Source organism: Hyperoodon ampullatus (assembly GCF_949752795.1).
Source record: "Hyperoodon ampullatus genome assembly, chromosome: 14".
Taxonomy (NCBI): domain Eukaryota; kingdom Metazoa; phylum Chordata; class Mammalia; order Artiodactyla; family Ziphiidae; genus Hyperoodon; species Hyperoodon ampullatus.
Genome location: NC_136927.1, coordinates 42,987,266 through 43,012,714, shown reverse-complemented (window position 1 = coordinate 43,012,714; position 25,449 = coordinate 42,987,266). Strand labels below are relative to the sequence as shown.

The window sequence follows — 25,449 nt, the reverse complement described above, 5'->3', positions numbered from 1 at the left end:
GCTCTGAGACAACTGCCTCACTTGTAAAAAGATTGATTATTATCTGATGAATTGTGAGCTTTTATGATGTGTATTTTGTTGTGTGAATGGTACAGTACAAAACTGGCAGAAACCAAACATAGTCTTTGCTACTTCAAGCCTCTAGCCAGATACCATGTATGGTATGATGGAAGCTTAAACTTGAGAGACTCATATCAAAGCTTATTTATAAAGCTATAATTCCTGGTAGTTTTCTACATCCTGATTTGTAGCTATGGATATAAAATTTTTACTAGTTCCCAAGTCAACACATTATCACTTAAGTTCTTTGATTCTGTTTTTATTATTTACCATTCTGTCAGCTGAGCTCACGTGTGTCACAGAAAGATTGAATGAGATCTGATAGACATTTACTAACTGCCTTCTGTGTTCCAGGCAATGGTGGCAATATTTAGACAATGGGTTTTAACTTTTCGGTACTACGTGAGCAAGTAAATGGTTTCCACACTTTCACGCGTGTCCTAGAATAGTAAATGTGATGGATGAAATTCTTCCCTCCTGTGGAAACAAATTTAGTGATAATATATTTTGACCATAACCTTTAAAATCACGTCTTCTCTCCTTTCGCAGGCACGCTCAGTCCCTGGCTGCTCTGCAGGCTTACTCTCACTGGCTAGCACAGTACTGCAGTGAGGCTCATCGGCAGAATACGCAGCAGTTTGTTACGCTCATTTCCACCACCATGGATGCAGTCACACCCCTGATCAGCACCAAGGTCTTGAAACAGCAAAGGCTGCACCTTTTCTTTAACTCCACGTCTGTCCTTCTGTTCATATACCCGTTTATTATAACATTAAAATACCACAAAGCATTAGACCCAATTCTTACTGCTGTGATAGAACTATGTGTCATTTCATGTTCCTTTTTAGTTGTAGTCCATATAAATTCAAATATAACTATTTTTTCAGTTCTCTAAGTCCCACATGAATACATGCTCATTGTCAAAAAGTAAAATACTGTTCAAATATACAGACTAAAAAATTATGGTACTCTTTAATCCCTACCTTCAAAACATTTTCCTTTCCAAGGGAAGCACTGTCAACAGTTCGTTGTATATCCTTCAGACTTTTTCCTGTTTTCACATACTGCATACGTAAAAGTTTTTAGATAGTTGGAGAGATATCTTCAGATATCTTCTTTTGCTTAACCGTATGCCTCGGAGCCCTTTACACATGTCGATCAAGTTCAGTTTTTCAAATTGACCAATGCTATTCTGTAGTAGGGGTGTATAATGATTTTTCTGTTGATGGAAATTAGATCCTTGTGTGTACATCCTTGTAGGGTAGATTCCTGGAAGTGTAATTGCTTGGTTGAAGGTTATATCCATGTAAAATTTGATAGATCCTAAGTCATCCTCCAAGAAGACCACCAATTTATATTTCTAAAGCATATACTTTTTTTCTTTTCTTTCTTTTTTTGGGGGGTGGGGTAGTTTTAATCATACATGGTATCCTGTACCACTATTAACAGAACAATGTATTGTTTTCTGTAAATTTTTGTTGTGTTTGTAATTGTAAATGAGTTATGATATCCTGTGAGGGGTTGTTTCAAAACTTACCTACCCATTGCTAGTATTTTACGTTGCCTCCGCTTGATAAAAAGTCACTCTGTAATGAATAACTCTGAAATGTGTGTACTCATGAATGTAGCTTTGTCCTTTTAGGTAGTTTTCTTAGAATAAGTGGGATTATAGGGTTAAAAGTTAGGAATATTTTGTGGTTCTAGGAAGTTATGTAATTTTTTTTCCTAAATTATTCTACGTGCCACTGACTCTTTGGTGTGTGTTTTCACCACAGTCTTACTAGCATTAGGTCCTGTTTTCAAAGAGTCTTCTCTTTTGCTAATTTGAAAGGGATAGAATGGTATGTGAACCAAGGTTTTGATTGGCATGTTGAGGTGAAGGAAGTAGGCGAGCCTGGTGCGATTGATGGAGTGCAGAAAGGGGCGGGGGTGCGTGGAGAGATCTTGGCTTGATTGGAGCAAGAAGAGTGAGATGAACAATCCCCAGCTGTTTGAATGATATGCCAAGGAGTTTGCCATGTGATTTAAGAGCTGATGGGAGCCACTGTAGATTCTTGAGCTGAGAAGTGACTGAGCTCAAAGATGCTGGTGACTGAGAATGGGAGGAACTGGGCAGGGGGCGTTGGGGGGTGGTCCTGGCTTGAGGGCAGGAGCTATGGATGTGGCAAGGAAGAGGATGCCTTGTTGCTGGGCATCATTATAGGAAAAGTTCTTTGAGCCAGAGCCTAGGTGGTATACTTTGGCATCCAAGAACCATATTTAGCTTGTGGCTGCCTCACCAAGTTCTTCTGATAACCAGTCTCACAGGAGATGTTGTGAGCTGACGTATCATGTCCTCTTCCCTCTCCAGGTCCAAGACAAATTGCTGCTATCTGCATGCCATTTACTGGTCTCACTGGCCACCACTGTGCGACCCGTCTTTCTGATCAGCATCCCCGCAGTACAGAAAGTATTCAACAGAATCACCGATGCCTCTGCCCAGCGGCTGGTTGATAAGGTGAGGCCTCAGGGCTACCCTGGGGTCCCCAGAGCCATGTGGCTCAGGCTCAGGGAAGCTGAGGAAGAAGAGTCTAGCCTTTCTTTTTGCACTTAGAGCTTACAGGCTGTGCCAACACAGGTGGATTTCTTATATGCGTGGCACCGATGCAGCCTCAGTGCTCTCTGTCATGACCTTCCTAACACAGGCAGTGTGCTGATTCACACATAAAATGTTCCTCGCAAGAGGCGTGGAGATTGTGCTACTTTGAGAGCTGGCAATTTGGCTGGTGTTGGGAGAGTCCTCTTTGCATTCTTTCTGGTTTAAAACAGTCTGCTTTTGTTGTTAAATGTCTGTTTTCTTAGGGTTGAGACACTCCAGACAAGTATATTCTCCTAAAATCTTCCGGGAGGCTCAGGCTAGAAGTTTAAAAACAACAGAATGGGGGTGGGGTCCTAGGGGAGTCAAAGCAGTTACTTAAAAGCACCTGGGATGTGAATGTATTGCTTCTTTCTGACTTGACGCCAAGGGCACATTGACTGTAAGAGACTCTTACCAGCACTGTTCTGAGTAGCTTCTCGGAGGGTGTCAGAAGGCGGCAGCTGAGGGACAGGTTGGATTCAGTGTCTGTGACTTCTCCCTCTGTAGTGCTTCAAGTACTGAATTAGAGGGGAAGTGCCAGCACTAAGAGTGATTGTTGAGGCTGGCCCTGAGATGTGCTAGACCCAGATTTTGTGTTTTTGCCTCAGTTTCTCTTTTATCCCTGGATTATCTGAGTTGGACCAAAGTCCCAGGCCCAGGTTTTAAGAAAGGAGCCTGAGGCCTGAGCTCGCTGTGTGCGGTAGGTACTGAAGGTTATGTCAGGCACAGCCCCTCTGCTGCCCATGTTGCTCGTAAACTTCTGATGGACGCCTTGGGTTCTCTTCCAGGCGCAGGTGTTGGTGTGCCGAGCCCTCTCTAATATCCTGCTGCTTCCATGGCCAAACCTCCCAGAGAATGAGCAGCAGTGGCCTGTGCGCTCCATCAACCATGCCAGCCTCATCTCTGCGCTCTCCCGGGATTATCACAACCTGAAACCCAATGCTGTCACCCCACAGAGGAAGATGCCCCTGGATGACAGTAAGTGGCCCCTAGGCAGGGACAGCCTGGGGAGATAGATAGGGCAGGCATCATTCTTCCTTTGTGGCAGATGGGATTTGCATCTGGGGCTCATGGGTGAATTCATCTGTCCACAGTCACGCAGCTGCTAGGCAGCAGAGTCGGACTCGGGGGTAGAATCCTGCTCACCTGTGGAATTCAGTGAACACACCAGATGAACCTATTTCCTGAATGCAGATTGCCCCGTCTCTTATTTAAAATGTCCAAAATAAGGAAAACATCCATTTAAAGGCATTATTTGATGATGCCTTCCGTGGGTAAACATCCTACAGTGATTCTTGATCCATTTCAGATACTTGTATAGCAATCAAAGCAGTTCACTTCTACACACTGGGAAACATGAAACTATCTTTTGAAACCGTTTCTAACCTTTCTCCAAATATATTTAAGGAGCTTTGAAAGAGCTTGGTATCTTCAAGTTTGATTGTTTATATTAAAGGAGGAGGAGAAAAAAGAATCAAGAGAACTCAGTAGTTCAAGTAGAAGGCATCAGCTTTCTCTGAAAAATCTTCCTGAAATAACAAATATTAAAGAAATATTTTGAAAATACAGTCTATTTTCACAGAAAGAAAATAATAGAACATTGCTGATGTCAGCAAAAATGCTTTGTGAAATGTTAGTCATGTGTACTCAACATTCTTTAAAAAAAGCATTACTTTTATAATTAGAAATATTAACATATGCTAATTGTACAAAAATACTAGAATGGTATACAGGTGGAAAAAGAAACTCTTAAATCTCACTATTTTTAGTATTTTAGAAAGTAACCTTTTTAACCGTCTTATTGTTAACAACCTTAATAATAATATACCGTAATAGCCAATTATTTTACCAGCAAAAGTGAGTTTATTCGGGAATAGCCAGAGGAATTGCAGTTCTCAGGATATTAGGACTACGGCAGACCATAGGCAAATCCAAAGAACTAGGAAGGGGAACTTGCTTTTATAGGGTAAAAGGGGGAGTTGCTAGGGGCTGTAATAACCAGAGTCCACTGGAGGAACCTGGGACTCCAAAGTATAAAGACTTCTCACTGGTTAGTCTGTGATTTGCTGGACTGTCTTCAGGTGGGAGAATAATTTTCTTCTTCCTGTGGGATAAGTAGGCAACACCTTCCTATTTGTAGTAACTGACAATAATACGTGGTGGGGCATGATAGCTCCCCCTGCAGACCTGTCCTGACTCCTGGTCTAGCTAAGGTTTGATTCCTCATTGTCTTCCCTTTTCTATTTGTAAGAATATTTTATAGTTATATAGCTGCATAAGAATGGCTGGCTTAGTGAGGGCATCCTGTGTGCCAGGCTCTTGCCTTGGCGATCTTACATCCTCATCAAATCTCTGGCTGTGCCAACATCAACCTTCAAAGTCTGGTCTTTGTCTGATCCTTGTTCTAAGTGTTTTACATTGAGTAATTCATCTAATTCTAGTAGGTACTGTTTATGAGTTAGGTACTGTTAATTATCCTGATTTTATCCATGAGGAAACTAAGGTATGTGAAGATCGAGTAATCTGCCTAGGGGTTCCATACAGCTATTGTGGAATCATGTTTTATAAAGCTTAATGGTCTTTTCTCACTTTATCTTGCATGTACTTACATCAGGTAGCATAAGCTAGGTTATGCTATGTGGTACCAAACAACCCGCAAAGCTTAGGGGCTAATGCAGGGAAAACATCTATTTTCTTGCTCTTACTGTGTGTCCAGCTTGCGTCAGGGGTTTGGGGAGGTGGTTCTTATTCTAGTCACTCGGGGACCCAGGCTGATGATGGCTCGGTTGTAGTCCGTGCTTACGTTGGGAAAGGAACATGGCGAATTGTGCAGTGGCTCTTAAAGCTCTTGCCTAGAAATGATGCTTGTCATTTCCACTCCCATTTCATTGGACAGTGAATGGTTATAGGGCCAGGGCTTAACTTCAGAGGAAGTGGAAGGTGTGATTGCCACCATGTGAGGAAATATTTGCTGAATAGCATAATGATTTCCACGGTAAACGTAATGAAAAACATAGTTAACATTTGTTGAGTGTGTACTCTGTCCCAGGCACTGGGCTGGGAACTTTATATACGTTATTTCACCTAGCTTTCCCTATAGCCCTTTGAGCTATGTCTTATTATCCTCATTCTACAAGTGGTGAAATGAAGGCTGGAAAGTTTTTCCTATCCCAACTTTATAGTTTGAAAAATTTCCAAACCTACAGAACAGTTAAAAGATTAAGTAAACGAGGGACTTCCTTGGTGGTGCAGTGGTTAAGAATCCACCTGCCAATGCAGGGGACAGGGGTTCGAGCCCTGGTCCGGGAAGATCCCACATGCTGCAGAGCAACTAAGCCCATGCGCCACAACTGCTGAGCCTGCTCTCTAGACCCCGTGAGCCACAACTACTGAGCTTGCTTACTGCAACTACTGAAGCCCACGCACCTAGAGCCCGTGCTCCGCAACAAGAGAAGGCACCACAATGAGATGCTCACGCATTGTAACAAAGAGTAGCTCCCGCTTGCCGCAATTAGAGAAAAAGCCCACATACAGCAACAAAGACCCAAAGCAGCCAAGAAAATACATGGTAGTAAAATAGAATTAAACCCCCATTCCAACTAAAACAACATTGTAAATCAACTATATTTCAATAAAAAAATTTTTTAAAAAGAAAGATTAAGTAAATGAGAAACTGATATCTTTCACCAGGATTCACCAGTTGTTAATATTTTGCCACATTTGTGTTCTCCCCAACCTCACACACACTTTTTCTTTTTAACTGAGCCATTTAAAGGAAGTTGGTGACATCAACACTTTATCCCTGAGTACTTAACCTTTATCTTTGAGAACAAGATATTCTCTTATATAACCAGAACACCATTAACACAGCCAACCAAGCTGTGGAACACTGTTACAATAATGTTGTTTAATAATATAGACCACATTTAAATTTTCCCTAGTTGTTATCAAACTGTCCTTTTTTGCTTTCTAAAAAAGGATACCTTCAAGGATCATGGGTTACATTTGATTGTCACATCTCTTTAGTTTCTTAATAAAGAAAAATATTCCTAGTTTTTGTTTGTCATGACATTGACATTTTAAAAACGTCCAGACCTGTTTTCTTGTAGAAAGTCCCATAATCTTATTCTGTCTGGTTGTTTCCAGCAGTTTTTGGCAGGAATACCACCCAGGTAGTGACGTGTACTTCCACTGCATCGCTTCTGTTTATCCCATTATTGGCAATGCTCAGTGTGATCACCAGCTTCAGGGAGTGTCTGCCAATTTGTCCACAATAAAGGTATCCCGTACCCCCTACCCCCCACCCCAGGCCTGGCAGGTGTACATTGCTCTGGATCACAGGGGAAGTGGTGGCGTCAGGAGTGTGATTTAGGTCTGACTGGCTCCAGATCCGTTGCTCTTCACCACATTGCCCCTTTCTTCTTCTTCTTTTTTTAAATTAATTAGTTTGTTTATTTATTTATTTATTTTTGGCTGTGTTGGGTCTTGGTTGCTGAGTACGGGCTTTCTTTAGTTGTGGCAAGCGGGGGCTATTCTTCATTGTGGTGCACAGGCTTCTCATTGCAGTGGCTTCTCTTGTTGTGGAGCACGGGCTCTAGGTGCGTGGGCTTCAGTAGTTGTGGCTTGCGGGCTCAGTAGTTGTGGCTCGCGGGCTGTAGCGTGCAGGCTCAGTAGTTGTGGAGCACGGGCTTAGTTGCTCCGTGGCATGTGGGATCTTCCCGGACCAGGGCTCGAACCCGTGTCCCCTGCATTGGCAGGTGGATTCTTATCCACTGCGCCACCAGGGAAGCCCCCCCCCACCTTTCTTTTTATTATTATTAATTAGCCTTTCTTCTTGAAAGCAGTGTTTTTAATGGTTTTATAACATCCTATCCTGTGGAAGTACCAATTTACATATTTCCTATTTTTGCATATTTAATCCATTTTCCTATTATTGCATATTTAATTGTGCTTTTAGTTTTCCGCTTGCACATTTTTGTGAATAAATCTTGGTTCTTGTTTAAATACGCTCACATCAGAGGTCAGATTTTGGTCTCTTGACTCTGTTTGCCTTCCCTGTGCCTTGTGTGTTCTTGGGGAAGCGTCTGCCAGGTGCAGTTTTCTGGCTCAGTGAGCATCCGTATGCTGGTAGTGTTGTGAGTGAATGGCTTCTTCAGGAGCTCAGTTTCTAGCACCCTGTGACCAGCCTTGAGTGGACCAGGCCTGTTGCGAGCCATTGTCTTCTTTCATGCCCAGTCCTATGAGTGAGGCGGTGTCATCTCTCCATGTTTTCAGATGAGGAAACCGAGATTCAGAATAAGCAGAGTCAGGAGTCAAACCTGGCCCAGTGCCCCTCTAAAGCCTGGATTCTTTCTGCTGTCCCCTTCCCTGGAAGCTGCTGCAGCCCTCACAGAGGCTGGTGGGCTCTGGGGGTCAGGGCCACCCAGAGAGCCCTAGCAGGTGGAGGCTGGCTCTCAGCCCAGCTCCAGTTCCTCCTCTGGAGCCCCGCCAGCGTCGAGTCTGTCAAGCTCAGGCTGAGCCCTGTGGGGCTTCTTGAGGCAGCCGGTGGGAAGAGAAACCCCACAGGTGCTGGGGAATGGTGACAACTTCCTTGTGCTGGATCTCCTGATATGTCAGGTGCTTTGCGAGAATCATTCTGAACCTAATCCTCACAGCAACCCTGCAAAGGTGGGGGCTATTGGCCAATCCTGGTGTACCAATGAGGATCCCACCCCCATGTGTAGCTGTGTTGACCACGTGCAATTCACATCCAGGCCCCTCTGACGCAGGCCCCTTGCTCTGTCCTCTGAGATCCTGCCTGTTTGCTAGCCACTGCCTCTGTTTCCCCTGTGTGCTGTATGGAGTCATCAGTGAGCTCTTACATCAGGGGATTGTTAGAAGTATTTATCGTCAGTAACATATAATACAATATATATTACAATATAATATAATGCAACATAATAATAATTATATATACTTTTTCAGGCCCAATAGACCAAGAATTGATCAGGCAGTTGATTCCTTAACACAGCAGCAGTAGATGTGCATGGCAGGTGCTTGTGTGGATTACCAGGCTAGAGCCATGTCTGGAGTTGAAGGAGGGTGTTTGATCTGCATGTGTCCATTCTTGTCTGTGGTGATTACCTTGTGACACTTAACATTCTCACTGGTCTATCACCATCTTACAGTCTTGATTAAGTCCAAGACACCTAACCTGAGGGACATTTCATCTTCTCTGTGGACATGTTTCAGGTGGATAGAGGCAGAATAGAGGCAAAAAACTGAGCAGGCTGGCTGGCAGGCAACTGGAGTCCTGACAGTAAAAAGGGAACAAAAAAAGGAAGAAAAGGATGTAGAAAGAGAGATACAGAGAGAGATTGATAACTCAGTCAAGAGAGACTTTTGTGTGATTGTCCTCTGAATAACTTCGCAGGTTTCTTCCCCTTCCCTGTGTTCCCTCTTACCCTGCTTTATCCTCAGACAAGTCATAACAGGCAACTTAATCTTGGTTTGCAGCCAAAGTGATTATCCACCAGACACTTAGTGTCTTAGAAGATATCGTGGAGAATATCTCTGGGGAATCCACCAAGTCCCGACAGATCTGCTACCAGTCCCTGCAGGAATCCGTTCAGGTCTCCCTGGCCCTCTTTCCAGCTTTTATCCATCAGTCAGGTAGGAGCTGGCCTCAGGCCTCACTGCTGGGTGGTGCTGACAAGGACCGGAGTAACTGCTTAGCTCTGCAGGGCAGGCCAAGTCAGTCGGTGGGGTCGGCCTAGATGGTGAAGGCAGAGGGCGGTGATGTCGTGTGTCGCTGAGTCACTTGGGAACATGAATGGATGGGAGTAAGAGGGGCGTTGCAGCGGGATGGAGAACTTTTCTGATAGTTCCACTTATTTACTTACACGGCAAGGTGGATTCTGCTGAGATGCTTCACCTCCGCACACTGTCACTGTCACTTAGAGAGGCTCTCTCTGGGTCTCTGGATGTACTCGCCTGGCTCTCATGACCACTTACAGTGGTCTTGTCAGTCTTATGAGAGAAATATCCAGGGCTTCTCAGTCAGCAGATGTTCACCGATTGCCCCTGAGTGTGTGCGGTTCAAGCCAGAACGTACTCTACAAGATGATTGTTTAGATCTGGAAGTGGAGCCACACTAAATGTAACCAATATATTCTGCAGTTAATCTATTTAATAGCCCAGGGCCATGCAATCTGAGTACCCTGGACCCAACTGCAGATTATCAGTCATAGAGAAGTGGCTGAAGCCCTCAGGGGCTGACCCAGTTCAGTAGTTGCATCAGCGAGTACAGAATAACCCACCTGCAGTGAGAATTCTGCGTGGTGCTGGGTGCTGGGCAGTGAGGGCGGCTTCGAGATGACCTTCTTTTCCTATTGTGAGCCATCAGGCAGAGTTCTCTGTACCAGAGCTGTTTTCTCAGCACATCCTTAATCATTTCCCACTTTCCGTCATTGGCTGTGATGGTGTTGGGGAAATTTCTTCCAGCAGGAAGTCTTAGAGAGAAAGGATAGTGCAGACTGCAGAAGGAAGTGCATCAAGCCAAGGGCTTCTGTTTATCCCTGTGTACCTGTCTCTAATCATTTGCTTTGTCCCTTTATGTAGATGTGACTGATGAGATGCTGAGTTTCTTCCTCACTCTGTTTCGAGGCCTTAGAGTACAGATGGGCGTGCCTTTCACTGAGCAGATCATACAGACTTTCCTCAATATGTTTACCAGGTAACCACAGACGCGCTGTGTCCAAGGTTTTCAGACTCCACATGTGAAGTGGTGCGACCTGGCTACAAAGTGTGGGACTTTTTGCTCCTTTCCTTCACTTGCCACAAGGGTTGGTTTTCATACTGCTCCCCAGAGAAACGTTTTCTTGGCTACTGTGTGCTTTCTCTGTCTGCAGAGAACAGTTGGCCGAGAGCATCCTCCACGAAGGCAGTACTGGCTGCCGGGTGGTTGAGAAGTTCCTGAAGATCCTGCAGGTGGTGGTCCAGGAGCCTGGCCAGGTGTTCAAGCCCTTCCTCCCCAGCATCATCTCCCTGTGCATGGAGCAGGTGTATCCCATCATCGCCGAGGTATGAGGGGCTGGGGTGGTCCCCTGTGCTGCCTCCTGCCTGAGATGGGGGAGGGAATGAAATATTGAGGAAAATGTGTTGTGTTTTAAAGCTAATTTGTTAGTTATTTTATTTTTCTTATATTTTTTTTTCTGAGAAAGAATGCCATTAGCGTGGTATGGTTTTTTTATATTGGTTGAGTTAATTAGAGCTAATCTGGTGTAAGCATAACAGGTTAATTGTCACAAGGTTGGTTGATAAGTAAGATCAGTGTCCCATGGCAAACAATTTAGAACTTTAGGTGAATATATGGTTTTCTCCAGCAAACATAACAAATGTTGTAGTAATAACACTTCATAACACTTTCCTATTAAGAAATTTCATGATCTCAAGGATACAAAACAAGTTCTTAGAACCATTCAAAGCTTTCATCATTAGAAAGCTCTTTGTCCTTCTTAGAGAACAGCCACTCAGCATGACAAAATTCAGAATAAATATATATTTAACTTAAGTTTTCTGTAATAGTTACGTAAATGAGGGCTAACCTTCCTACCTGCCCAAACTAAGGTTTAAGTAAGTCCAGTTGCTTTGCATCATTAAACACACCTGCGCCCTCTGAGGATTCCTGCCGTGGAAGTTGGTGCCCCCTGGTCTTAATTTAACTTCAATCAAAGCTGAATTAAATAGATCTGGGCCTTATAATTTTTAATTCTGCTGAGACTTGTGGAATAATGTGACCTGTCATGCTCTTCAGTGACTTGGAGAGTTTTGGATAAATGTGAAAATTATTGCTGAGCCTGCCTCCCTCACCCTCTCCTCTTGCCATTGAGAAAGGAGACAGACTGGGAGAGCAGTTAGCGCCACACGGTGCCTCCCCCGAGGTGCTGCTTCCACCTGGAGGCCCTCTAACGCTGCTGTCGGTGGTTTCTAAGTGCTCTTTAAACTCCTTTTCTATAGAGGGCAGAACCTCTTTTAAACCTTCTTATTTGTCTTTATCCTCAGAGGTTGCATAAGACCAACAGGTTAGCTGGGACAGCTTTTTTTTTTATACTGGCAAAGGAGCAGCACCACCAAGAAGATGTGACAGATCAGATCAGCTGCTTGCTCAGCAGGAAATCCATATTCCTAATTGTTTTCCATTTAGTAGCCTTGTTTTCTTAGCTTAAAAAGCTGAGTGCTTCCATCAGAAAAAGGGCCCCTTGGCACCGACCCAGGCATTCTGTGTCTCAACTGTGGCCATGTCTCTGCCGAAGAACTCCTCGTTTGAACTGCTGGCCCACAGGGGGCTTGACAGGACAAGAGTGAGGGTGGAAAGCCAACACACTGCTGGCTGTTAGGAGGCATCTCTCAGGCCTCTTTGCTGCTCTGGGCCCAGGCTGTGAGTGGCTCCCTGAAGGTTTGAGGGTCTGTGTGTGTCTCCACAGCGCCCCTCCCCTGATGTGAAGGCTGAGCTGTTTGAGCTCCTTTTCCGGACGCTCCATCACAACTGGAGGTACTTCTTCAAGTCCACCATCCTGGCCAGTGTCCAGAGGGGGATTGCTGAGGAGCAGATGGAGAATGAGCCTCAGTTCAGTGCCATCATGCAGGTAATGTGGCAGAGCTGGTGAGGCTGCCTTGTGATCGAGGAACAGACAGGCATCATTCTGGATACCACCTGGGTCCACTGGCCGACTGTCCCTTGCTTTGCTTCTGTGGCATATGGTCCCACTGCCTCTAACGTGGCCACTGCAGCAGGCGCCACACGGTGGCACTTTGAAGCCTCGTGGTCTTGGGTCTGAAGCTCAGCTCTACCTCTTAGTACCTATGAAGTTAGTTAACTTCTTGGAGCCTCAGTCTCTCCATCTGTGAAGTAGGGATAATAGTGCCTATTTTGTGGGTTTGTTGTGGGGTTAAATGAGAGTGTACACAGCGTTCGTGGCACCCAGGATGCTGGATACATCTCAGTTCCCTCTATCTTATAGCAGAGTTGCCCCACGTGTGAGGAGGCTGCCCACGTCAGGACCACCTGGGGCCCTCCTTACCTGCAGCAGTGTGTTAGTTGATCTGCATTTTTGAGAGATAATTCTGGCTTGTACCGTGTTGGGAGAAGCACTGCCCTGTGATTGTCTCCTTTTTGATCAAGTGCGACTGTTAAACCCTAGAGAGTGAGCTCTGGGGGCTGAGCACACACCACTGTGGGAGACGGGCGGCCTCCCGTGCCAGGGTGGCCGGCTGCTCAGGGACCGCTTTCAGGCGCACTCCTTGTTCTGCACTCAGTCGTACAACTTTTTTATTCTAAGCCTCGGCTGAAGTAGAGAGTTATTTTTATTTTTTGGTTTTTCAGTGCTAGCTTTTCGTCACGGGGAAGCCAGCGGATTCTACCGTTCTTCCATTCAGCTTCCTCCCAGCATGCGTGCACACACACACGCTCACGCGCTCTCCCTGTGTGGAAGAGCGGATGTCGCACCCCTGGTCTTTGCAGTTATTTTCATGAACTTCCATCTCTGACACCCCATCACGGGCCTGGATTTGGAGTATTCAAGTGCCTTCTCTCCTTCCCCTCCTACCTCCCTCTTCAACTCTGTCCTTGCTTTCAAGACTCTTTTGATGGCTGGTCCTCCACTCAGGGCTGGTAAAAGCCACTTTGGAAAACAGCTTCACAGTTTGGCAGTTTCTTATAAAGTTAAACATGTAATTACTATGTGATCTAGCAATCCCACCTCTAAATATTTTACCTAAGATAAATGAAAACATATATTCCCCCAACCTGTACACAGATGTTATAGCAGCTTTTTTCATAGTTGCCAAAAGCTGGAAACAATTCAAATATCCATCAGCCAGTGGCTTGGTAAACAGACTGTGGCACCTGCTCCTCAGCAAGTAAAAAGGAACCTGTTCTCATTCGCACAACACAGTGACCTCCCAATACATTCCACCAGGTGCAAGAGTCCGGCTCCAAAGGGCTATGTACTGCTGATTGCATTCCATCATATGACACATGTTCTGGAAAAGGCAAATCTGAGGGAATAGAGAGTGAGCAGTGGTTGCCTAAGGGTAAGGGGAGAGGACTGACCACAAAGGGGGCATGAGGAAACTTTTTGGGAGAAGGAAATGTTCTGTTCTGATCATTGTGGTGGTTTGATGACTCTGTGTGTTGGTCAGAATTACACAATGGTGAATCTCAAGAGGGTGCATTTCACTCTGTGTTACACTTCAATAAACCCGACTTTAAAAACTAAATAAAACAATTGGGCATCTTGGAGATTTTATCACTACAGCAGGGGTTATAAGACCCCCTTCTCATAGTTTAGCAGCCCAGGACAGAATGACGAGGCCATCACTGGCTCTTTCTGGGGAATGCCCTGCCCACCACTGGGTTTACATTTCATTGGCCTCCCCCACTCCTCCTCAGTCACTTTCTGTGGGAGCAGGGCTCTTTGTGTTTGGGGTAGGGGGTGAACTGGAAACTTCCACAGCCCAGAAACTGCAGAGTAGTTTAAAAATTTGCTATTGCTTAACCCCAAGCCAGAGGCAGCCAGGTGTGAAGGAGCCTTCAAGGATTTGTGGTTTATAAGACCTGGGATGCCAAGGAGAGGGTGGCTTATGGGCGAGTGGTTGGCTTGAGGCGGGGAGGGCAGCCTCTGGTATCTGCTAAGATGGCTGAGGTACTTGCCTAGAGGTGTTAGCTGCTTCCTTCAATGACAGATCCTGTGAAGGTGTGGAGGTTTATTACAAAAGGTGCAAGATGAGACCAAATAAGTGAGGCCCAGTGGGGAGGACTTGGGAGCTCAGACTACACAGGAGGGTTCCAAAGATCTGACCAGACAGGCCAGGAGAATGAGGCAGTAGGTGCCCCCGCCCTGCGTCGGCATGGGGAACCGCCGCCAAGTGTCAGTTCTTTGGGCGTAGGGAGGTGCCCTAGAAGGGCTGGATCTGAGGGTGTTGAAAGGCTGCTTATAAAATGGTGGTCTTATTTCCTAGGCTTTTGGACAGTCCTTTCTCCAGCCTGACATCCACCTATTTAAACAAAATCTCTTTTACTTGGAGACTCTCAACACCAAGCAGAAGCTGTACCACAAGGTAAGTGCCCCAGCTCTCAGATGAAGGTTTCTTCATCAGAGGTGTCGTGGGCCCAGGCCGAGGCCACCCTCCTCAGGTCAGTGGCTGTGGAGCACGACAGGGAGTAGGCAGGGAGCCCGCCCGGCCTTGGCTCACCCTGCTCTTTCCGTCTGCAGAAGATCTTCCGGACCACCATGCTTTTTCAGTTTGTGAACGTGCTGCTCCAGGTCCTGGTTCACAAGTCCCACGACCTCCTGCAGGAGGAGATTGGCATCGCCATTTACAACATGGCCTCTGTGGACTTCGATGGCTTTTTCGCGGCCTTCCTCCCAGAGTTCCTGACTAGCTGTGACGGTGTGGATGCCAACCAGAAAAATGTGCTGGGGCGGAATTTCAAGATGGATCGGGTGAGGAGAGAGAGGCCAGGCTAAAGGGAGGGCAGACGTGGGCTCTCAAGCCTGGCACCTGTTCTGAGAGGAGGGGGCAGGCTGCCTCACGCGTGCTTTGTGCCCTCGGCGGCTTCACTGTAGCTTGTGCGGGCTCCTGGATGACTCGGTGCCGTGGCTGGATTGAGGGGCACACGCTGTCCCCCAGTGGTGGCCTCTGCAGCACGTGTATTCTTCGTCTCAGCTACTGGGCCCGGTTCTGGCCCCAGCTGTCTGCCTGATTTGTCTCAGCTTCTTTGCACCCTGTCGAGCCCACCTCTGACTGGGGCCCAGCTCTTGTTTCCTCTGGGTCGTGAGCCAGTACAGCCAGGACTTGCAGACAGGCTGTGAAGATTGATGCTTGGGAGCCCAAGCACCAGCGGTTAGCGGTGGGGCCCTGGGCTCTTCCAGATGCCAGGCTCAGTGGGGCTGACCTGCTGCCAGGCCCTGGGAGGAGCCTCACAGCGCTCATGCTCTTGCCTCCCACTGCCCACCCAGAGACGGTCAGGTGGGCTGTTCCGCCTGGGCAACCCCTTGAGTGAGAACTGGGGTGGTGAGGTCTGTGGATGCACGTGAAGCCATCGTTGCTAGTGTGTCCAGGTCCCGTGGTGCCCAGCCTCTCCTGTCCTGGGGCCTCCTTGCTGGGCCCTCACCTGTCCTCCTCCTTCCAGTTTCAGCTGCTAAGTCTTGGCTGCTCGCCCGCCAAGAGGCTCTTCCTGGAACTTTTCCTATCGAATAAGTAATTTTCGTCTTTCAGCCACTCACACTTGATGCAGTGACACCTTCTCTTTCTCCCACATCCTCTTGGTGGTGTTGACCTGACCGCCGTGCGAGAACAGCCCGTCCCCATTCCACTTCAGCGTCCAGGGTTGCGTGTTGCTCTTGCTGGAGCAAACTCTTCGTCTTCCTTGCTTGTCTCGTCTGTGATACGTGTCAGGGTAGTTCTTTCTTAGACTCAGCTCCTGTTTTCCCTTGTCTTGGAAACTTTCTCTCCCTGGCGTCGATCTTGTTTTCTCCTGAGCTTCGTTAAGTTCACCTCAGCCAGTTGGGTATTTTGTCATCCTTATCCTGGAGGCCAAATCCTAATATTTAATGATCAGTTTCTAATGATGTCATTCTCAGTCAACTTCTTGATTTAAAGCAGTGGTTTTCAAAGCTATTGATAGGTATGCATCAGAGTACCTGGGGTGCTTATTAAAAATGCAGAAATATACTGCCATGTTCCATTCAAGACATTCGAATTTGGCATTTGGGTGCCACTGATTTTAAAAATATCCCTTGGTTTGTTTTCTTGAGGATGAAATAAGTAAAGGAATCAGCGCCTTCATTCATTCGTTCATCCATCCACTGTGTGTTTGAAGCTGGCTTCTACTCCAGCCCTGTGCCAGGTGTCCAGGAGCTCATGCCTCCCTGCCTTTAAGGAGTCCTGCTGGGAAGATGGGCAACAGCGCCCTCTGTGGACCACGCTGAGCCAAGCACCTTATTTGCCTCGGCTTTTTTATAGTCTTCCAGCAGCCTTCTGAAGTGTAGGTCCTGTTGTTCAACCCCACTTCACAGAGGAACCCAGGCTCGGAAAGGGCAGCAGTTGGTTGGCAGTTACAGAACTTGGGATTGGTGGAGCCAGGAAGCGGGATCTGGAGCTGGGGGTTCTGCCCCCAGAGCCTGCCCTCACTGTCCGCAGGCAGGGTGAGCCAAGGGCCTCAGAGAGCTTGGAGCAGAGGCACCGACCTAGCCCGCTGGAGCCAGGAAACAGGATGTATCCAAGTGGCCTTTTTGGAAGAGGCAGGCTTTGAGCTAAACTTTGAAGAGGAGGAGAGGTTAGCCAGGTGGCCTAGGGGGTGTGGACAGGCACCGTTGATGTTACTTTGCCTGTGGACCTGCAATCCAGCCTTCAGTAATCCCAATCCAAAGATGAAGAAGCAGACCTCGGGTGGTCCTGTAGTGGTCCACGGTTGAATTTGGGCTTCCTGCTGTGAGGGGCCTTCTCTGTTTGTATTCTGTGGCCTAGCAGGCTAGGTGTCATGAGACATATGGGCCACTGTGACTCTTGATTGGCAGGGCCTGCCTGGAGCCCTGGGTGGAGAAGGGCTCTGCAGATGTGGCTCGGCCGGCCGTGGTGGAGGGGAGCCGTATCCGTGCTCGGGAGCGACTCCAGTCTGAATCCCCTCCCTTCCTGACTGTGTAACCCGTGGCAGGTTTCTTAATCTGTCTGCGCTTCGCTTTCTTCATCCTTCAAATGATGGTACTAACAACCTGCACCGCAGGCTGGCAGTGAGGATTAAACGACTTGTCTCTGAATCGCTTGGGACAGGGCCTGGCACGTGGTGGGCACTAGGGCAGTATCAGCTGTTGTTCTTTTTCTCCCACCGGGCCTTTGCTGACACGTGGGGCAAGAATGAGTGAAGTTTCACGTTTTGTCAAATGTTCTCAGAGCTCCGGACGCCCTGTGGGACAGGAGTGGGCTGGTGGGGTGGGGGTGATTTTGGGTGTTGGGTGGGGCTGGGCTGCAGCTGTGCCTCTGCCTTCCAGGACCTGCCCTCGTTCACCCAGAGTGTGCACAGGCTGGTCAACGACCTGCGTTACTACAGACTCTGCAATGACAGCCTGCCCCCCGGCACCGTGAAGCTCTAGGTGCGGCCTGCTCACCGCCCAAGGGACATGGACTCCTGCCGCTGCCACCTGCACCACCTCCGCCTGCTGCCATGGGTGTCTCCCGGACGGGCCTCGGCCACTCCTCGGCTTCTCACGCCCGGAGCGGCGTCGCCTGCCCTCACCCCCCTCCACGCTCCTCTCCTGCCACCCACCCAGCAGAACTGGCTCCGGGGTGTCCCGGGGTTTGGAGCAGGCAGGGATCATGCGGCCAGGTACCAGGGAGGCAACGGGAAACCCTGTGGGGTGGTCCGTGCAGATCATGCGTGTATCAGTCACGAGGCAGAAATGCCAAGGACAGCTGTGACAGTGCCACCTTCTCACCATTCCACCTCCCCACCCCTCCCGGCTCAGCCGGCTAAGGAGAGGCATGATGTTGGAACTACTTTGGCACTTCTGTCAAGCCTCTCCCTCCCTCCCCCTCAATTGCCTTGAAGTCTCTGCTGTTTGTCAGAGATTTGCAGACCCATGGGGTTTTTTTTTGTTGTTCTTGTTTTCTCATCATTCCATTGTGATACTAAGAAACTAAGAAGCTTAATGAAAAAATAAAATGCTTATGTTGTTGTTATATAAACGCTGGTTAGAGAGCTTCTTTTCCACTCAAAACTTCCTCAAGGGCCAGCATCCAGGTGAAGGGGAGCGTCCTGGCAGGGAGCGGGGCAGCAAGGGGTGAGGCCTGTGTCGGTGCCTTGGGGGAGCCCCTCCGAGGAGGACTAACTTACATCCCGTCCTCTTCTCGACAACATCTTTAACAGTGAGAAGACGCAGGGTCCCTGTTTCTCAAGTTCAGGGACGGTGGGGGACTTGGTCTGACAGCTACCCTAGTGGTTGAGGTGGGCCTGGAGTCCAGATGATGTCCACACCCCTGCTTCTCAAAACGTGGGCTCCCACTCCTCCCCCTCCCAGAGAGTAGACCCCTCAGTGGACCAGAGTCTCGCCTGAGGACAATAGGGAGGTGAAGGTCTCTTAATGGATTGTCTGAGAATGGGGGTTGGGGAGGGTGTAGCCGTGTGAGGGGCGAGGAGTGGGTGGGACTTAGGGCTTGCTGGTGTGTCAGAGAGGTGAGGCCTTGACCAGCTGTTCATGTGCAGAAATGGCACTTGTCCTTGAAGTTTCTAGGATAACGGATCGGCAGCTCCTCCTGCTTTAGGTGTGACAGGGACTGGACAGACAGGACTGGGGTTGCTTCTAATGAGGAACACCACGCCTGGCAGGAAGAGGTTTGCCCACCTGAAAGTGAGGGTAGGGGTGTTATGTGAAGGCTCATTGACAGAACTGGGGAGGGAGTTGGGGGCTGATGGCTTCTACTTCGAGGTCTTTCTTTATAAGAATAACTTTGGTGGGGGTGGGGACGTGGGCTGGATTTGAGCTACGTGTGTGCACGCGCACGTGCGTGTGCGTGCACACGTGCACACAGCCCCTTGCTCCGCATCAGTCACGGCCTCCCAGCTGCAGCTAGCCCCAGTTCAGAGTTCATAGAGGAGGGAATTGAAACTTCAGTCGCTCTTCTACAGAAGGGAATTAGCATCCAGTTATTCCTGGGCTATAAACACCACCTCACCTGCCTGCTAGGCAAGGCCGGGAGCGCTGCCTGTGCCCAAGATGATGAAAGGGCTTTTTGAATGCCTAACGACCGAGGGGGTGAGGGAATGGGTTTGGTCGCCTGTGAGCCCCACCCTTGGATGGAACACAAGGCAGGACTTGGGATGGTAGAGGAAAGGCCTTGAGGAGTAAGGTGGGCTGGGATGGAGGATTTTTATTCTAAGACTGATGGGCGTGGCCCCAGCTGCATGGATTGTAGTGAGCTCCCAGTCCTTGGAGGGGGACAAGAAGAGGCTGGGTGACCTGCAGGAAGGGTTCCTTCCCTGGGAGGGAGGTCAGACAGGTCTTGATCCGATTTCTCTTGACTGTAGTGCCCCACATAGGGCCTGGCACAGAGCAGGCCTTAGGACGCCTGGGTGGAATTGGGTAAGTTCTCAGGCCCTTGGCAAATCCAGAAACTGTCTTTGTGATCTGAGGAAGGGGATGGGGAAAGGATAGAGATGGACAAGAGGGAGCCTTTAGGTCAGTCTCATCTGGGGACAGATAATGGCTGGGGGGTTGCAATGAGGTGGGCTGCTTTCCCTGCCACCTTTGGGTGCAAGGAGGTTGTCTCGGCTCCATTTGATGCCCGTGTCCTGCTTTTCCTCTGGTTTATGTCATTTACATCCACCAAAGGCACAGCCGCTGGCTTTGGGAAAGGTTCTGATGAAATTTTCTGGTTTTCACAATTTATGGCATTTTCCTCCATTGCCTACCATTGGCCTCACACAACGGAGGGTTGACATTTTTTAACAGCCTTTTTTCCCCCTCCAACTACAAAATGTTGTAGAAGAATATGTAAAAAATGCAGAAAAAAAAAAATAGGGTCATCTAATCCCAGTGCCCAGAGAAAACCACTGTTAATATTTTGGTGAATTTTCTTTCAACATTTCCCTATTTGTCTGCAAACATGTATGATTTTCCTTTTCCTTTTTTTTTTTTTTAATAGAGGTCCTGTTTTTGTAGTCTCCTTTTGATTTATTTAACATGACCATTTTCTCATGTTGTTAAATATTCTACTAAAACATGGTTTTTAATGGTGGATGGTATTGTAATAGGGAAGAACAAATCTGACTCCATGTTAGATCTGTTTCTTTTACTTTAATCTTTGTGTTCTCTTGCCTTTGCTTCCAGTTAAGAATGTTGCCTGTAGCCTGAAATATACAGGACAGCCTGTTCTCAAAGCTATACCTTTTTTTGTTTAATTGGCTTATAGTTGCTTTACAATCAGCTTTACGTATAGATATATATATATATACCCTCTTTTTTGGACTTCATTCTCATTTAGGTCACCACAGAGCATTGAGTAGAGCTCCCTGTGCTACACAGAAGGTTCTCATTAGTTACCTATTTTATACATAGTAGTAACAGGTGTATATATGTCAATCCCAATGTCCCAAGGGCTATACCTTTTAAGAGTATTACACTTTTCTGCTCATACAGAGATAAAATGTTGCAGAACAGAGAATAATACTTGGCTTGTTGGAGGTTTACAGGAACATGGTGACCTGACCTATGGGGACAAAGGATTCCTGCACCAAGAAGTTTGTAACAACCAGCCACACCCCTCCCTCACCTTTTAAAATGCTTTGCTGCAAGCTTTCAGGTAGTTTGGGGTTTTGTGGGGCGTGAGCCACCCATCTCCTTGCGTGGCCCTGCAATAAACCTTTCTCTGCTCCAAACTCTGATGTTTCCATTTGGCCTCACTGGGCGTCAGGCACACAAACTTGCAATCGTTAACAGTATTCTATCATATGGCTGTACCATGATTTGTTTACAGTTTTTCTTATTACAAATGATGCTGCAGTGAACGTCCTCGTACATAAATCTTGGTACTTGTGTGATTATTTCCATAGGTTCAGTTCCTACATGTGAAACTGCTGGGTCAAATATTTTTGAGGCTTGTGATATCACTGGGGCCTGATTTCTATTCAGAAGAAGGATGAAAGTTAGACTTCAGAGTTGCAAAATGTCTGAGCTGTAAGGCTCCACTGAGACCATTTGACCAAATCAGCCCCTAATTTTGTGGATCGTGGGGTTCCTGAGCCCCAGGGCCTCCTGGCTGTTTAGTGGCAGCCTAACCAGGGCTCCTGCCCACTTCTGAGCAATGTTAGTGTCCCCGAGTGACACCTCTGTGAGGCAGCTGGGACCAGGGAGAGGGACCTTGACGGGAGCCATGGTTGGTGGTGGCTCGTCAATTTTACAGACTTACCAAATGCCTCCATAAGCCAGGTGCTTGGGCTGCGAGGGAAGGATTTGGAGATTAATGAGACAGCCTGTGTCTGCAAGGAACTCACAGACCAGTGAGGAGAAAGGCAAACAGATTGTTGCAGAATCTAAGTACTTAGGACTGTGATCAAGGTTAGGAGTCCAGCAAATGGACAGAGGGTTGTAGAACTAGGGGATTAGGGGAGGGCTGAGGATCAGGGGAGGCTTCACTGCAGATGATGATCATCTGAGCAGGTTCTTACCTCTGGGCAAGTGGACAGAGGAAGGCTGAAAACACAGTTGTGACGGCATCTTAAGGCTGGCAAGCAGGCTGGCGCTGACTGGAGACATTTGAAGATTGCCATGAAGCTTTGGTGGACAGATGGGTAGGATGACTATAATTTTTTTTTCCCCAAACCAGGATGTCTTGAGTGAAAAGAGACATTATCACAATAACTCTGGGGCGACAGGTGTAAACTGGGACTTCTGTTCTCCCTAGTCCTGGAAGAGAAAGTGTCCGGCCCTGGGAGGCTTGTTGTGTCTGGAAGACAGACGATCCCCGGCGTCCTTCCTTTCAGCTTCAGGTGCAGCCGCCTGGCTCATCAGGAGGGATCGACTCTGAGCTGGTCCCCAGCCCTGAGATAAACACGACGAGCAACATTGTATTCTGCGCAGCCAGCATTTTGGTGGTTGCAGTTTGACCAATTTGGTTCATCCCCACACCAGCTCCAGGGGAAAGCTGGGGTCTTCCCTGACCCTCTGGACCTGAGCTGGCTGCCCTCCTCCAGGTCCTCCACTCAGAAGCTCTCCTACACGCCCCTTGACAGCGAGGCTTCCTTACTAACCATACGGCGCCTCTGTCCCCCACCGGGATGAGATCTCCTTGAAGGCAGGGGAGCATCTGTGTCCCCAGCGCTCAGTGTAGGGCCTGGAGCAGGCCCCCAAAATACTGAGTGTGTGAGGATTTTCCAGATGTATCTAAATGGGTTTTTCCTCAAAGGAGGAAGCTGGAGTCACACTGAGGTCTCTCCTGGCACTAATTTTTAACACAATGAAGCTGCGTCCTTGGTGTCTTCTCAGAATGCCTGGCCTTTCAGGCTCCTTAGGGAAAAGCACTTGAGAGAACGGCTCTTCAGTGAAGGATTTCTTCAGCTCAGGGACTCCCTTTTCCGCTCTTCCCTGTCTGCATCATTTGGAAACATCTTTTAAAAGCCATGTTAATTGATTGGCTCGGGCCCTAGGTGGGGTGGTGGGTTTCGCCACAGACATGGGTTATGAGGCCTCCTGGGTCTAAGCCGAGAGCCCTGTGTGGTGCCTGTGGTGGGGGGCAAGGAGGGTGAAAGATTAATTATTTAAACACATCCAGCAGCTCCAATTTTCCTTCTCTTTATTGTGCAAACAATACATGTTCCTTTCAGAGAAACAAAGAAAATAGAAGTTTCTTAAGTCATTATAATGACACAGTGGGTGGCCTTCCAGACCTTTCCTTGTGTGTATGTACATGCACACACCTCTTTCAGGGTGTACAACATGATGTTATGTGTGTGGCAGGGTTCTGCCCCCTTAGGCCTCTGTGCATATACACACCTTTTGGTGGGTCACAGACCCCTAGAGACCCCAGCTGTCTGGCTGTTTCTGCCTAAGCCATGACGGGGACCAGTGAGGTAGAAGTGCCCTCTGGAGCATTGTAGGAGGTAATCTGGGCCCTCGTCTCTTGGACCCACGTTGGTGTCTGGAGTTAGCTTGGGGCCTGAGGCTAGAGACTCGTCCAGAGGTGTGGCTCCTTCTGGAAAAACCAAGACAGATACTGTCCAATCTCGGAGCCCTTGAGGAAGGCTTATCCCCACTTTGCCGAGGTGGGGCCTGAGGTCCAGAGGCTGCAACCAGCCCATGCCCTGTCTCTCTCTGCCCAAGTCCTGAGCTCCCCTGGAGTTGCTGCCACCTTGCTTCCAGCCTCTGAAGGCCACTGGAGTAGAAGTGTTTCGGACTCCAGAGAAGGATGTGCACAGCATCTCCAGCTTCCCCCTGCTGAGCCTACCTGGGGAGGGGCTGGGAGCCCCGAGGACGCTCTGGGGGCTGTTATTACCTTACTGATCTGTACTGTGGCATTTCCAAAAATGGTTCCCGCCTCCGCCGCTGCAGGACGAGACAGGCCGCCACTGCCTTCCAGATGCTGCCCAGGGCTTGCTTTCTGCAGGCACCCACCCCAGCCCTTAGGATCCGCTGCTTTCAGAGCAAACGCTAACAGATGAGGAGACTGAGACGCAGAGAGGGGAAGTGAATTTCCCAAGGCCACACGGCAAGTCATTGGCAAAGCTGGGGTCCAGTTTTAGGTCTGTGTGGTTCCAGAGCCTGCGTTCTTTCTGCTATGCCCGTGCTCACGGAGGAGCCAGCCTCTGCTCAGCCTCCGCTCAGCCTCACTGGGGAAATGGCCCGGCACGCTGAGGGGCCTTGGAAGCTTCTGTGCTCCTGTCAGTCATTCCTAAGCTTGTTTCCTCCCGCCTCCCTCCCTCCCTCCCCTCCTCTCTCTCTCTCCCTTCCTTCCTTCCTTCCTTTCTCTTTCTTCCCCTCTTTTTCTTTCTCTCCTTTCTCTTTTTTCTTTCTCTCTCTTTCTCTCTTTCTTTTTTTTATAAATATTTATTTATTTGGCTGCATCAGGTCTTAGTTGTGGCACGTGGGACCTTCGTTGTGGCCTGTGGGATCCTTAGTTGCGGCATGTGGGTTCTAGTTCCCTGATCAGGGATCAAACCCGGGCCCCCTGCATTGGGAGCGTGGAGTCTTAGCCACTGGACCACCAGAGAAGTCCCCTAAGCTCATATTCTGCTGAGCCGAGGAGACAGGACATTTGTCACTGTCACCCTTGAACTTGAAGGACATTGAGGCCCAGAGGGGTTATGTGGCTTGCCTGAGGTCACACAGCTTGTAAGTGGCAGGGCGGGAAACCAGGTCTACGGGATTCCAAATTCTGTTCCCTGCCAGAGGTGCTGTGGCTACTATGCCTGGAGTTGGATTTGTTCTTCCTTAGAGGAAGTGCTTGTGGATGGAACTGCTGGAGGAGTCCCAGAGCCAGAGCCTGAGCTGGCTGTGGGGACAGTGGGAAGCTGAGAGCCAGGATTCTGGGTCCCTGGGGGCCCAGGTTCACCGGGTCTGCCGGGTCCCATCCCTTTCTGGTTTTGGAGCCTGGGCATGTGAGGAGCGGGACTGCTTCCTGACACGCAGTATGCTCCACACAGTTGCTTCTGCTTCCCCTGGTGGCTTTGAGAGCTATTTGCAGAATCCAGTTTGTATAGATGACCCAGGTGGAGTGCACTTCTGGGAGACCCTGGGCGCTCCGGTCCATCCCTGAGCACAAGGCTCCTTGGGGTTTCTCTGTGCACAGGGGCTGTGGAACCAAAGGCCAGCTGTGTAGGTTTCCCTTAATAGAACGATGCGTGTCTGACCCACCCTCAGCTCAAAGGTGTGTATCACTTATGCATCACTCACCTGTTCAGTCTGCCAGTCCATCACCAGACATTCACTGAGGGTTTATACTGTGACCAGTACTGGGTTGAGGACTAGGCCTGACGTGTGGATAACCATGGGTCCTGCCCTCAAGAAAGTGGTCCATGTCCTTTATATCATCATGATTACTTACGAGAGAGAGAGAGAGTGTGAGTGTGTGTGTGTGTGTGTGTGTGTGTACACAATGCGCATGTGTGGGGTGACGGACAAAATATACTCTGTGCTCTGACCTGACTCAGATGTACACAAAACGTGCCTGTTTCTAGAAATCATCTCATTTTACACTGCAAAACTGGTGGCCGGAAAAATGTATTTTTTAAAAATTTGCCC

The 25,449-nt window shown here is 48.3% G+C and overlaps 1 protein-coding gene across 2 annotated transcripts in view; it reads left to right on the top strand.

Moving 5' to 3' along the window:
• The window catches only part of XPO6 (exportin 6), a gene marked incomplete at its 5' end in the record, with an annotated part of 73,608 nt that extends 55,211 nt beyond the window's left edge, over positions 1-18,397 (top strand). For both annotated transcript variants that reach the window (XM_079719914.1, XM_079719913.1), the window contains 10 exons: positions 610-754; positions 2,411-2,557; positions 3,466-3,655; positions 9,173-9,328; positions 10,277-10,391; positions 10,567-10,738; positions 12,142-12,303; positions 14,678-14,776; positions 14,932-15,162; positions 17,710-18,397. In XM_079719914.1, the coding sequence (XP_079576040.1) occupies positions 610-754; positions 2,411-2,557; positions 3,466-3,655; positions 9,173-9,328; positions 10,277-10,391; positions 10,567-10,738; positions 12,142-12,303; positions 14,678-14,776; positions 14,932-15,162; positions 17,710-17,811 (1,519 nt within the window). In that variant the 3' untranslated portion in view covers positions 17,812-18,397. The remainder of the gene's footprint in view (positions 1-609; positions 755-2,410; positions 2,558-3,465; positions 3,656-9,172; positions 9,329-10,276; positions 10,392-10,566; positions 10,739-12,141; positions 12,304-14,677; positions 14,777-14,931; positions 15,163-17,709) is intronic.
• Positions 18,398-25,449: the final 7,052 nt, after the last annotated feature.